A 15909-nucleotide genomic window follows, 5' to 3' on the forward strand; every position below is an offset into this window, starting at 1 on the left:
GTCGGTCACTCGGAGGGAGGGGATGGGGTGAGTTGGTCCGTCACTCAGAGGGAGGGGATGGGGTGAGTTGGTCCGTCACTCAGAGGGAGGGGATGGGGTGTAACTGGGTCATTCAGAGGGCATGGATGGGGTGAGTCAATCATTCAGATGGCGGGGATTGGGTAAATGGGTAACTCGGAGGGAGGGGATAGGGTGAGTCGGTCCGTGGGAGGGAGGGGATGAGATGAGTCGGTCACTCGGAGGGAGGGGATGGGGTGAGTTGGTCACTTGGAGGGCGGTGGTGAGGTGAGTTGGTCATTCAGAGGGTGGGGATGGGTAGGAAATGGGTCATTCAGAGGGTGGTGATGGGGTGAGTTGGTCAATCAGAGGGCGGGTATGGGTCGAGTTGGTCGCTCGGAGGGCGGGGGTGTGATCAGGGGGTCACTCGGAGGGCAGTGGTGGGGTCAGGGGGTCACTTGGGCTGGGGCTGGGGTGAGTGAGTCACTCGGAAGGCGGCGACGGGGCGGAAGTGAGTCACTCGGAGGGCGGGGGTGGGATCAGGGGGTCCCTCGGGCTGGGGCTGGGGCTGGGGTGAGGGGGTCACATGGAGGGCGGTGGTGGGGTGAGGGAGTCCATCGGAAGGCGGCGACGGGGTGGAAGTGAAGCACTGTAAGTAAAGTAAACATGAAGATGTCAAGCATGTGTTTTTATGAGAGTTCAAAATCCTAACTACGGTTTGTTTGGGAAGCTGTAACTCATGAATGGTTCTTTTCATGAACTTTGAAATGTCAAAGAAGGGCAAATGTCTTTCACTTTCAGCCTTAAAGTATTCAAATATTTTAAGAACGAAACCTTTCATATCAGCAGAAAGATGCTTGCGCTGAGACATCATGAAATCTAATGCTAACACCGTATTCGTGCGTGCATGATTCCTGTGCAACCTTTCGAGTTGAGTTGATTGGTTCAACTGTGTCATATGGCCCTGTGACGCAGGGGTAGCATTATGCAGATGGCTGTTACAATGAATGCTCGTACCACCCGTGACGAACAGGTCTGGTTGTTGATGAAATATAGTAATAGCTAAATATACAGATTTTTTATTCATGCACCGATTGTCTTTAAATGAAATATCCAGTTATGTATGACTGTTTAAAAATCTCATACCAACTTTGACTGGAGTAGGTCCAATAGTTTTTCAGATATTGTAGTAAACGTTGGTACCTTAAATCAACTTCCAGACTATACATGTTTCACTTTTTTGTCGACTGCATAAAATGTTCAGAAGAAACTCAAGTATATTTAAAAACCTGAATATTTCATCAAATCTTCATGTCCGACATTGTGATGTGCTGACAGGCTGCCTGATGTCTCTGATATGATATTCTACCACCATACTGTCCAAAGATTTCTGTCCAAGTGTCCCTGCACTTCGTCAGGGTGCTGCTTGAGGGTGCTTGGTTGTGGCACAGTTTGCATACGACTCTTGTTTGCTTCGCCATTACTACTTTGAGACAGAAACCATCCCAAACTTCCCACACAAAATCAACAGTATTGTATGCAAGGTTGGCCAGACTTCACAGCCAGGTTTGTGCTGGTTGAAACTGGAGATGGAGGGTCAAAGCGTGGGACTAAATGTTGGAATGCAGGATGAAACCATAATTATTTTAGTTTGTATTATTTATAGAAACTGTTTTGCTGGGTGGTTTAAGAAACATAAACCAAATACTCTATGGAAAACCATAATAAACATAAGAGCATCCAAGTATTAGAAACACTTAAATCAATTTACACTTTCGCTGAAATTTACCTGAGGACTGCTTTTGGTAATACTTGGAAATCATCTTCGTGGTACACTATGCACACTATACACAAGACATCAGCTGAATTTAACACTAGTTATTTTCAAGTCTGTAGACTAAACCTTTTAACTGGAACAGTACCTTTAATATGTTCTCTAGCAGTGAATTAGTAATTAGTATTAATTTTGTACCTATACTCCGCAATAGGACATTCCTACTTCATGTTTTGAAATATAAGAATATTGAAGCAAAAACTTTGAAAATGAGAAATATACCTAGAATATTATCACCTTAATGGTCTTGCATGGAAAGAATACTGTGTGTGGCATATGACGATGATTCTGCATTCATGAATAACACATGAGAGGAAATGTCAGAATGTTCATGAGGATGTCTTGTCTAAAATTCCAAACTAGAAACTCATTTCACTTGTTGGAGACAATACAGATCATAATCGGCATACGTGCCACATGGTTGTTGTTAGGGCTTCTCAACTCTCTCATGGTGGGACAGACGAGATGTATAATGAATTCATCATTAAAATCAGTTCAGCTACATATAGCATTGTTTGTTTTATAGCCTTTGTGTTTATATGGCCTAAAGCTGGTAGTTTTGAAATGGTGCCAGAATATATAAACAAGAATAATGAAACATTGATATGTTCCGGATATATATAGTTTCACGTGGGGCATGAAACCGTTGTAGGTCCCAGATTTTGCCTGGAAGCCCTACACAAGTGGACGTTCATCAGTAGGACTCAGGTAGCAGAACCCTACAGAAGTGGACTTTGATCAGTGGGACTCAGGTAGCAGAGCCCGACACAAGTGGACATTCATCAGTGGGACTCAGGTAGCAGGGCCTGACACAAGTGGACATTCATCAGTGGGACTCAGGTAGCAGGGCCTGACTTAAGTGGACATTCATCAGTGGGACTCAGGTAGCAGGGCCCGACACAAGTGGACATTCATCAGTGGGACACAGGTAGCAAGGCCCGACACAAGTGGACATTCATCAGTAGGACTCAGGTAGCGGGGCCCCACACAAGTCGGAATTCATCAGTGGGACTCAGGTAGCAAGGCCCGACACAAGTGGACATTCATCAGTGGGACTCAGGTAGCAGGGCCTGACACAAGTGGACATTCATCAGTGGGACTCAGGTAGCAGGGCCTGACTTAAGTGGACATTCATCAGTGGGACTCAGGTAGCAGGGCCCGACACAAGTGGACATTCATCAGTGGGACTCAGGTAGCAGGGCCTGACACAAGTGGGAATTCATCAGTGGGACTCAGGTAGCAAGGCCTGACACAAGTGGACATTCATCAGTGGGACTCAGGTAGCAGGGCCTGACACAAGTGGGAATTCATCAGTGGGACTCAGGTAGCAGAGCCCGACACAAGTGGACATTCATCAGTGGGACTCAGGTAGCAGAGCCCGACACAAGTGGACATTCATCAGTGGGACTCAGGTAGCAGGGCCTGACTTAAGTGGGAATTCATCAGTGGGACTCAGGTAGCAGGGCATGACACAAGTGGACATTCATCAGTGGGACTCAGGTAGCAGGGCCTAACAAAAGGGGACATTCATCAGTGGGACACAGGTAGCAAGGCATGAATTAAGTGGGAATTCATCAGTGGGACTCAGGTAGCAGGGCCCGACACAAGTGGACATTCATCAGTGGGATTCACGCAGCAGGGCCTGACACAAGTGGACATTCATCAGTGGGACTCAGGTAGTAGGGCCCAACACAAGTGGACATTCATCAGTGGGACTCAGGTAGTAGGGCCCAACACAAGTGGACATTCATCAGTGGGACTCAGGTAGCAGGGCCTGACACAAGTGGACATTCATCAGTGGGACTCAGGTAGCAGGGCCCGACACAAGTGGACATTCATCAGTGGGACTCAGGTAGTAGGGCCCAACACAAGTGGACATTCATCAGTGGGACTCAGGTAGCAGGGCCTGACACAAGTGGACATTCATCAGTAGGACTCAGGTAGCAGGGCCTGAATTAAGTGGGAATTCATCAGTGGGACTCAGGTAGCAGGGCCTGACACAAGTGGACATTCATCAGTGGGACTCAGGTAGCAGGGCCTGACTTAAGTGGGAATTCATCAGTGGGACTCAGGTAGCAGGGCCTGACACAAATGGACATTCATCAGTGGGACTCAGGTAGTAGGGCCCAACACAAGTGGACATTCATCAGTGGGACGCAGGTAGTAGGGCCCAACACAAGTGGACATTCATCAGTGGGACTCAGGTAGCAGGGCCCGACACAAGTGGACATTCATCAGTGGGACTCAGGTAGCAGGGCCCGACACAAGTGGACATTCATCAGTGGGACTGAGCTAGCAGGGCCCTTTACAAGTGGACATTCATCAGTAGGACTCAGGTAGCAAGGCCTGACACAAGTGGAAATTCATCAGTGGGACTCAGGTAGCAGGGCCTAACACAAGTGGACATTCATCAGTGGGACTCAGGTAGCAGGGCCTGACTTAAGTGGGAATTCATCAGTGGGACTTAGGTAGCAGGGCCTGACACAAGTGGACATTCATCAGTGGGACTCAGGTAGCAGGGCCTGACACAAGTGGACATTCATCAGTGGGACTCAGGTAGCAGGGCCTAACACAAGTGGACATTCATCAGTGGGACTCAGGTAGCAGGGCCCGACACAAGTGGGAATTCATCAGTAGGACTCAGGTAGCAGAGCCCGACACAAGTGGGAATTCATCAGTGGGACTCAGGTAGCAAGGCCTGACTTAAGTGGGAATTCATCAGTGGGACTCAGGTAGCAGAGCCTGACACAAGTGGGAATTCATAAATGGGACGCAGGTAGAGGAGCCTGACACAAGTGGGAATTCATGAATGGACCACAGGTAGTATAGCCTCACACAGGTGGGAATTGATCAGTGGGCCACTGGAAGCGGAGGCCGACACAAGTGGGAATTGATCAATAGGTCACAGGTAGCGAGCATCACACAAGTGGGAATCGATCAATAGGCCACAGGTAGCGGAGCCCAGCACAAGTGGGAATTGATCAGTGGGCCACTGGTACCGGAGCCCAACACATGTGGGAATTGATCAGTTGGCCAATGAAAACAATCTTATATTATTCTTCCTGAAGCTCTTGCAGACAATGAAACAAATCTCATATTGTTCGCCGTGAGGCTGATGTTGACAATGAAACAAATCTCATTCCCCCTGAGACTCTTGCAGACAATGAAACAAATCTCATATTGTTCCCCCTGAGACTCTTGCTGACATTGAAAACAATCTCATATTGTTCCCCTGAAGGCTCTTGCCACCAATGAAATAATACTCATATTATCTGCCCCTGAGACTCTTGGCGCCAATGAAACAAATCTCATATTGTTCCCCTGGAGACTCTTGCTGCCAATGAAACAAATCTCATATTGTTCCCCTGGAGACTCTTGCCACCAATGAAACAATGCTCATATTATCCGCCCCTGAGACTCTTGCCGCCAATGAAACAAATCTCATATTGTTCCCCTGGAGACTATTAGTGACAATGAAAACAATGTCATATTGTTCCCCTTGAGACTATTAGTGACAATGAAACAAATCTCATATTGTTCCTCTGGAGACTCTTGCCGCCAATGAAACAATGTTCATATTATCTGCCCCTGAGACCCTTGCCACCAATGAAACAAATCTCATATTGTTCCCCTGGAGACTCTTGCCGCCAATGAAACAATACTCATATTATCCACCCCTGAGACTCTTGCCTCCAATGAAACAGATCTCATATTGTTCCCCGTGAGACTCTTGCCGCCAATGAAACAATACTCATATTATCCGCCCCTGAGACTCTTTCCACCAATGAAACAGATCTTATATCCCCTGGAGACTCTTGGCGCCAATGACACAATGCTCATATTATCCGCCCCTGAGACTCTTGCCGACAATGAAAACAATCTCATATTATCCGCCCCTGAGACTCTTGCTGACAATGAAACAAATCTCATATTGTTCCCCTGGAGGCTTTTGCTACCAATGAAACAATGCTCATATTATCTGCCCCTGAGACTCTTGCCGCCAATGAAACAAATCTCATATTGTTCCCCTGGAGACTCTTGCCGCCAATTAAACAAAGCTCATATTATCTGCCCCTGAGACTCTTGCCGCCAATGAAACAAATCTCATATTGTTCCCCTTCAGACCCTTGCCACCAATGTAACAAATCTCATATTGTTCCCCTGGAGACTCTTGCCGCCAATGAAACAATGCCTATATTATCCGCCCCTGAGACTCTTTCCGCCAATGAAACAGATCTTATATCCCCTGGAGACTCTTGCCGCCAATGAAACAATGCTCATATTATCCGCCCCTGAGACTCTTGCCGACAATGAAACAAATCTCATATTGTTCCCCTGGAGACTCTTGCCGCCAATGAAACAATGCTCATATTATCCCCCCCTGAGACTCTTGCTGACAATGAAAACAATCTCATATTGTTCCCCCTGAGACTCTTGCCGCCAATGAAACAAATCTCATATTGTTCCCCTAGAGGCTCTTGCCACCAATGAAACAATGCTCATATTATCTGTCCCTGAGACTCTTGCCGCCAATGAAACAAATCTCATATTGTTCCCATGGAGACTCTTGCCGCCAATGAAACAAATCTCATATTATCTGCCCCTGAGACTCTCGCCGACAATGAAAACATTCTCATATTGTTCCCCTGGAGACTCTTGGCGCCAATGAAACAATGCTCATATTATCTGCCTCTGAGACTCTTGCCACCAATGAAACAAATCTCATATTGTTCCCCTGGAGACTCTTGCCGCCAATGAAACAAATCTGATATTGTTCCCCTGGAGACTCTTGCCGCCAATGAAACAAATCTGATATTGTTCCCCTGGAGGCTCTTGCCGCCAATGAAACAAATCTCATATTGTTCCCCTGGAGACTCTTGCCGCCAATGAAACAATGTTCATATTATCCGCCCCTGTAACTCTTGCCGCCAATGAAACAAATCTCATATTGTTCCCCTTGAGACCCTTGCCACCAATGAAACAAATCTCATATTGTTCCCCTGGAGACTCTTGCCGCCAATGAAACAAATCTCATATTGTTCCCCTGGAGACTCTTGCCACCAATAAAAAATCCAATATTGTTCCCCTGGAGACTCTTGCCGCCAATTAAACAATGCTCATATTATCCGCCCCTGAGACTCTTGCCGCCAATGAAACAAATCTCATATTGTTCCCCTGGAGACCCTTGCCACCAATGTAACAAATCTTATATTGTTCCCCTGGAGACTCTTGGCGCCAATGAAACAATGCTCATATTATCTGCCTCTGAGACTCTTGCCACCAATGAAACAAATCTCATATTGTTCCCCTGGAGACTCTTGCCGCCAATGAAACAAATCTGATATTGTTCCCCTGGAGACTCTTGCCGCCAATGAAACAAATCTGATATTGTTCCCCTGGAGGCTCTTGCCGCCAATGAAACAAATCTCATATTGTTCCCCTGGAGACTCTTGCCGCCAATGAAACAATGTTCATATTATCCGCCCCTGTAACTCTTGCCGCCAATGAAACAAATCTCATATTGTTCCCCTTGAGACCCTTGCCACCAATGAAACAAATCTCATATTGTTCCCCTGGAGACTCTTGCCGCCAATGAAACAAATCTCATATTGTTCCCCTGGAGACTCTTGCCACCAATAAAAAATCCAATATTGTTCCCCTGGAGACTCTTGCCGCCAATTAAACAATGCTCATATTATCCGCCCCTGAGACTCTTGCCGCCAATGAAACAAATCTCATATTGTTCCCCTGGAGACCCTTGCCACCAATGTAACAAATCTTATATTGTTCCCCTGGAGACTCTTGCCACCAATGAAACAATGCTCATATTATCCGCCCCTGAGACTCTTACCGCCAATGAAACAAATCTCATATTGTTCCCCTGGAGACTCTTGCCGCCAATGAAACAAATCTCATATTATCTGCCCCTGAGACTCTTGCCGACAATGAAAACATTCTCATATTGTTACCCTGGAGACTCTTGCTGCCAATGAAACAATGCCTATATTATCTGCCCCTGAGACTCTTGCCGCCAATGAAACAAATCTCATATTGTTCCCCTGGAGACTCTTGCCGCCAATGAAACAATGCTCATATTATCTGCCCCAGAGACTCTTGCCTCCAATGAAACAAATCTCATATTGTTCCCCGTGAGACTCTTGCAGACAAATGAAACAAATCTCATTTTATCTGCCCCTGAGACTCTTTCCACCAATGAAACAAATCTCATATTGTTCCCCTGGAGACTCTTGCCACCAATGAAATAAATCTCATATTGTTCCCCTGGAGACTCTTGCCGCCAATGAAACAAATCTCATATTGTTCCCCTGGAGACTCTTGCCGCCAATGAAACAAATCTCATATTGTTCCCCTGGAGACTCTTGCCGCCAATGAAACAATGCTCATATTATCTGCCCCTGAGACTTTTGCCACCAAAGAATCTCATATTGTTCCCCTGGAGACTCTTGCCGCCAATAAACAAATCTCATATTGTTCCCCGTGAGACTCTTGCCGCCAATTAAACAATGCTCATATTATCCGCCCCTGGAGACTCTTGCCGCCAATGAAACAAATCTCATATTGTTCCTCTGGAGACCCTTGCCACCAATGAAACAAATCTCATATTGTTCCCCTGGAGACTCTTGCCGCCAATGAAACAAATCTCATATTGTTCCCCTGGAGACTCTTGCCGCCAATGAAACAAATCTCATATTGTTCCCCTGGAGACTCTTGCCGCCAATGAAACAAATCTCATATTGTTCCCCTGAGACTCTTGCCGCCAATGAAACAAATCTCATATTGTTCCCCTGGAGACTCTTGCCGCCAATGAAACAATGCTCATATTATCTGCCCCTGAGACTTTTGCCACCAATGAAACAAATCTCATATTGTTCCCCTGGAGACTCTTGCCGCCAATGAAACAAATCTCATATTGTTCCCTGTGAGACTCTTGCCGCCAATTAAACAATGCTCATATTATCCGCCCCTGAGACTCTTGCCGCCAATGAAACAAATCTCATATTGTTCCTCAGGAGACCCTTGCCACCAATGAAACAAATCTCATATTGTTCCCCTGGAGACTCTTGCCGCCAATGAAACAAATCTCATATTGTTCCCCTGGAGACTCTTGCCGCCAATGAAACAAATCTCATATTGTTCCCCTGGAGACTCTTGCCACCAATGAAACAAATCTCATATTGTTCCCCTGGAGACTCTTGCCGCCAATGAAACAAATCTCATATTGTTCCCCTGGAGACTCTTGCCGCCAATGAAACAAATCTCATATTGTTCCCCTGGAGACTCTTGCCGCCAGTGAAACAATGCTCATATTATCCGCCCCTGAGACTCTTGCCGCCAATGAAACAAATCTCATATTGTTCCCCTGGAGACTCTTGCCGCCAATGAAACAATACTCATATTATCCGCCCCTGAGACTCTTGCTGCCAATGAAACAAATCTCATATTGTTTCCCCCTGAGGCTGGTGCCAACAGTGGCGTCATATGTTTTGTCAATACCAGTATTTCTTCCAGGACTATTTCTGTTTCTTCTGCTTGAGACTTTTTTGTTCCGCTATTTCCCGGCTGCCATGTCCCAACACCTAATCTGATTACAATGGGTTGTATAAGGCTTGGGTTCTTCTGGCGATGTATTATTGATTGTCCTCTGATGACTGAGGTGTACATGTAGTAATTAGATTGCCTCCTCACCTCTCAAATAGTGACACGTTTTCCCTCACTCCTTCACTTGTAAAACAGAGACATTTACCTACTTGAAATTGTGAGGCCAACAAGAAGTTCTTTTGTCACGCTTTTATTTAAATACAGTCGAACCTGAATTTTCAAATGTACTGATATCTGGAACCTATTCTCTGTACCTGACCGCCGCACTTCATAAATACATCTATATTTGCATGCTTATCTCTAATTTGGAGTGATGGGGATTGGCCTGAAGTTTGTTCAATATTCAAATTTATTGCAATAATGCTTCTTGTATTGCATACATACCACAATATATTGCATGCATTCTTCCATCTGTAATTTGTTATGAACCTGAATAAAAAACACTTCCCCTGCATGTTTTTGACCACTTCGTATAATGTGGGATGTTGCTATGGTCTCAAGGCATTATGTACAGGAAACTGTCACATCATGTTTCACTTTTTTGTCCCAGGAAAAAGTTGCTAATTTCTTAATTTCCATTTGAGTTGTCACTAGTGTAAAATCTTCCAAAAAGATGATATGTATGATCCAACTGTCGTGGTATTCTTTATTGACAAATAAAACATGGTGAATAGACATGAGTGAAACCATGGCAGCACTTCCTGGTTACATCCCAAAGTACAGAGCAAAGTCGGATAAAGGAATCAAAGCTGTGTGCTGCCACTCATATGGCACAATGTCCAAGCTGTGAATTAGTCATGTCAACAAGCTTGAGACATGGGTGTAGCTTTCATAACACTGAATCATGGCTGTAACTTTTATAACACTCAGTGGTGGCTGTAACTTTCATAACACTCAGTGATGGCTGTAACTTTTATAACACTCAGTGGTGGCTGTAACTTTTATAACACTCAGTGGTGGCTGTAACTTTTATAACACTCAGTGATGGCTGTAACTTTTATAACACTCAGTGGTGGCTGTAACTTTTATAACACTCAGTGATGGCTGTAACTTTTATAACACTCAGTGGTGGCTGTAACTTTTATAACACTCAGTGGTGGCTGTAACTTTCATAACACTCAGTGGTGGCTGTAACTTTCATAACACTCAGTGGTGGCTGTAACTTTCATAACACTCAGTGGTGGCTGTAACTTTCATAACACTGAATCATGGCTGTAACTTTTATAACACTCAGTGGTGGCTGTAACTTTTATAACACTCAGTGATGGCTGTTACTTTTATAACACTCAGTGATGGCTGTAACTTTTATAACACTCAGTGGTGGCTGTAACTTTCATAACACTCAGTGGTGGCTGTAACTTTCATAACACTGAATCATGGCTGTAACTTTTATAACACTCAGTGGTGGCTGTAACTTTCAGTACACTGAATCATGGCTGTAACTTTCATAACACTCAGTGGTGGCTGTAACTTTCATAACACTCAGTGGTGGCTGTAACTTTCATAACACTCAGTGGTGGCTGTAACTTTCATAACACTGAATCATGGCTGTAACTTTTATAACACTCAGTGGTGGCTGTAACTTTCATAACACTCAGTGATGGCTGTAACTTTCATAACACTGAATCATGGCTGTAACTTTTATAACACTCAGTGGTGGCTGTAACTTTCATAACACTCAGTGATGGCTGTAACTTTTATAACACTCAGTGGTGGCTGTAACTTTCATAACACTCAGTGATGGCTGTAACTTTTATAACACTCAGTGGTGGCTGTAACTTTTATAACACTCAGTGGTGGCTGTAACTTTCATAACACTCAGTGATGGCTGTAACTTTCATAACACTCAGTGGTGGCTGTAACTTTCATAACACTGAATCATGGCTGTAACTTTTATAACACTCAGTGGTGGCTGTAACTTTCATAACACTCAGTGATGGCTGTAACTTTAATAACACTGAATCATGGCTGTAACTTTTATAACACTCAGTGGTGGCTGTAACTTTCATAACACTCAGTGATGGCTGTAACTTTCATAACACTGAATCATGGCTGTAACTTTTATAACACTCAGTGGTGGCTGTAACTTTCATAACACTCAGTGATGGCTGTAACTTTTATAACACTCAGTGGTGGCTGTAACTTTCAGTACACTGAATCATGGCTGTAACTTTAATAACACTCAGTGGTGGCTGTAACTTTCATAACACTCAGTGGTGGCTGTAACTTTCATAACACTCAGTGATGGCTGTAACTTTTATAACACTCAGTGGTGGCTGTAACTTTCAGTACACTGAATCATGGTTGTAACTTTCATAACACTCAGTGATGGCTGTAACTTTCATAACACTCAGTGGTGGCTGTAACTTTCAGTACACTGAATCATGGCTGTAACTTTCATAACACTCAGTGGTGGCTGTAACTTTCATAACACTCAGTGGTGGCTGTAACTTTCATAACACTGAATCATGGCTGTAACTTTCATAACACTCAGTGGTGGCTGTAACTTTCATAACACTGAATCATGGCTGTAACTTTTATAACACTCAGTGGTGGCTGTAACTTTTATAACACTCAGTGGTGGCTGTAACTTTCATAACACTCAGTGATGGCTGTAACTTTTATAACACTCAGTGGTGGCTGTAACTTTCATAACACTCAGTGATGGCTGTAACTTTCATAACACTCAGTGGTGGCTGTAACTTTCATAACACTGAATCATGGCTGTAACTTTTATAACACTCAGTGGTGGCTGTAACTTTCATAACACTCAGTGATGGCTGTAACTTTTATAACACTCAGTGGTGGCTGTAACTTTCATAACACTCAGTGATGGCTGTAACTTTCATAACACTCAGTGGTGGCTGTAACTTTCATAACACTGAATCATGGCTGTAACTTTTATAACACTCAGTGGTGGCTGTAACTTTCATAACACTCAGTGATGGCTGTAACTTTCATAACACTGAATCATGGCTGTAACTTTCATAACACTCAGTGGTGGCTGTAACTTTCATAACACTCAGTGGTGGCTGTAACTTTCATAACACTGAATCATGGCTGTAACTTTCATAACACTCAGTGGTGGCTGTAACTTTCATAACACTCAGTGATGGCTGTAACTTTCAGTACACTGAATCATGGGTGTAACTTTCATAACACTGAATTATGAGTGTAACTTTCATAACACTGAATCATGGGTGTAACTTTCATAACACTGAATCATGAGTGTAACTTTCATAACACTGAATCATGGGTGTAACTTTCATAACACTGAATCATGAGTAACTTTAATAACAATGAATCATGAGTGTAACTTTTATAACATTGAATCATGAGTGTAACTTTTATAACACTGAATCAGTAGTGTAACTTTTATAACACTGAATCATTAGTGTAACATTTATAACACTGTATCACAAGTAACTTTTATAACATTGAATCATGAGTAACTTTTATAACACTGAATCATGAGTGTAACTTTTATAACACTGAATCATGAGTGTAACTTTTATAACACTGAATCAGTAGTGAAACTTTTATAACACTATCACAAGTAATTTTTATACCACTGAATCATGAGTGTAACTTTTATAACATTGAATCATGAGTGTAACTTTTATAACACTGAATCATTAGTGTAACTTTTATAACACTGAATCATTAGTGTAACTTTTATAAAACTGAATCATTAGTGTAACGTTTATAACACTGAATCATGGCTGTAACCGTCAACAAAACACTGAATCCTAGCTGGCTGAGTGATATGTCACAAGAAGCTTCACTGACTGCCTCATCACCACACTGAAACTCCCTAGTACCCAACACCTAGCCCCACACTGCCACCCGGCTTTATCTGAGCGAGCGGCCGCCAGAGGACACACCTTTCTCCCTGTAAGACTGTGAGCCAGTAATGAGGAGGACATGGCTGCTGATGCATTAGGTTCATGGACACAGCTCGTCTTAACAAATGTTTGTACGATCACAGTGGAAGGATCAATACTTCTCATTTTCTATTCATGTAAACTGATTGCGTTCATAGTTCACTGTCGACAGGTATAGTGTTACTACAGCGGTGTTGAAGGGGACACGGCAGCGGCCGCCGTCCACGACGTCATCTACTTCACTCCTGGGACTGTGGCATACAGCTGCTTGGTGAAGGTGGCCATGTGTGCCTCCTCTGTCTGTATTTGTGAATGAAACAGCTGTTCATGGGATTTTGATCCTGTAAAGAGAGAGTATGCTTCCTGTTTTCAGGGTACAGGAATCGGATGGAAATTTCTTTGAGAGTTTTACGGCTTTAGCCTGGAGGCAGGAGAATAAACGTCTTCGACTAGCAAGCGAGGTAAGCCAACTTCTTATGTATGCCTGTTCACAATGTGAAGATGCAACTTGGTGTTTTGTATCTTTCTTCTCTTATTGATGCTTTCCCTAATTTACCTTACACCGAAGAAATATTGACATGCCCTGAACACCAACACTGGGATACACATATAGGTAAATAACACTTGACATGCCCTGAACACCAACACTGGGATACACATATAGGTAAATAACACTTGACATGCCCTGAACACCAACACTGGGATACACATATAGGTAAACAACACTTGACATGCCCTAAACACCTACACTGGGATACACATATAGGTAAATAACACTTGACATGCCCTGAACACTGGGATACACGTATAGGTAAATAGCAATTGACATGCCCTGAACACCAACACTGGGATACACATCTAGGTAAATAACACTTGACATGCCCTGAACACTGGGATACACGTATAGGTAAATAACAATTGACATGCCCTGAACACTGGGATACACATCTAGGTAAATAACACTTGACATGCCCTGAACACTGGGATACACGTATAGGTAAATAGCAATTGACATGCCCTAAACACCAACACTGGGATACACATCTAGGTAAATAACACTTGACATGCCCTGAACACCTACACAGGGATACACATCTAGGTAAATAACACTTGACATGCCCTGAACACCAACACTGGGATACACATCTAGGTAAATAACACTTGACATGCCCTGAACACTGGGATACATGTATAGGTAAATAGCAATTGACATGCCCTGAACACCTACACTGGGATACACATCTAGGTAAATAACACTTGACATGCCCTGAACACCGACACTGGGATACACATCTAGGTAAATAACACTTGACATGCCCTGAACACTGGGATACACGTATAGGTAAATAGCAATTGACATGCCCTGAACACCTACACAGGGATACACATCTAGGTAAATAACACTTGACATGCCCTGAACACTGGGATACACGTATAGGTAAATAGCAATTGACATGCCCTGAACACCTACACTGGGATACACATCTAGGTAAATAACACTTGACATGCCCTGAACACTGGGATACATGTATAGGTAAATAACACTTGACATGCCCTGAACACCTACACAGGGATACACATCTAGGTGAATAACACTTGACATGCCGTGAAGACCTACACAGGGATACACATCTAGGTAAATAACAATTGACATGCCCTAAACACCAACACTGGGATACACGTATAGGTAAATAGCAATTGACATGCCCTGAACACCAACACTGGGATACACATCTAGGTAAATAACACTTGACATGCCCTAAACACCTACACTGGGTTACACATCTAGGTAAATAACACTTTACATGCCCTGAACACTGGGATACACGTATAGGTAAATAACAATTGACATGCCCTGAACACCTACACATGGATATACATCTAGGTAAATAACACTTGAATGCCCTGAACACCAACACTGGGATACACATCTAGGTAAATAACAATTGAAATGCCCTGAACACCAACACTGGGATACACATCTAGGTAAATAACACTTGACATGCCCTAAACACCTACACTGGGATACACATCTAGGTAAATAACACTTGACATGCCCTGAACACTGGGATACACGTATAGGTAAATAACAATTGACATGCCCTGAACACCTACACTTGGATATACATCTAGGTAAATAACACTTGAATGCCCTGAACACCTACACAGGGATACACATCTAGGTAAATAACAATTGACATGCTCTAAACACCAACACTGGGATACACATCTAGGTAAATAACAATTGAAATGCCCTAAACACCTACACTGGGATACACATCTAGGTAAATAACACTTGACATGCCCTGAACACCAACACTGGGATACACATCTAGGTAAATAACACTTGATAGGCCCTGAACACAGGGATACACATCTAGGTAAATATACCCCTACAACTCAAGACTATACCAGATTCCCCATATACCCCAACAACTCAAGACTATACCAGACTCCACATATAACCTTTCAACTCAAGACTATACCAGACTCCACATATACCCCTTAAACTAAATACTAAACAAGACTCCACATATAACCTGTCAACTCAAGACTATACCAGACAGAGTCTGA

At 43.6% G+C, this 15909-nt stretch overlaps 1 protein-coding gene across 6 annotated transcripts in view; it reads left to right on the forward strand.

Moving 5' to 3' along the window:
- The window catches only part of LOC124121055 (BAI1-associated protein 3-like), a 266273-nt gene that overhangs the window by 78969 nt on the left and 171395 nt on the right, over nt 1-15909 (forward strand). For all 6 annotated transcript variants that reach the window (XM_048392841.1, XM_048392838.1, XM_048392837.1 and 3 more), the window contains one exon: nt 13709-13796. In XM_048392841.1, the coding sequence (XP_048248798.1) occupies nt 13709-13796 (88 nt within the window). Of the gene's footprint in view, nt 1-13708; nt 13797-15909 lie in introns of those variants that run through there.

The sequence above is a fragment of the Haliotis rufescens genome, unplaced genomic scaffold (assembly GCF_023055435.1).
Source record: "Haliotis rufescens isolate VD_foot unplaced genomic scaffold, xgHalRufe1.0.p SCAF_11, whole genome shotgun sequence".
In the NCBI taxonomy this organism is placed as follows: domain Eukaryota; kingdom Metazoa; phylum Mollusca; class Gastropoda; order Lepetellida; family Haliotidae; genus Haliotis; species Haliotis rufescens.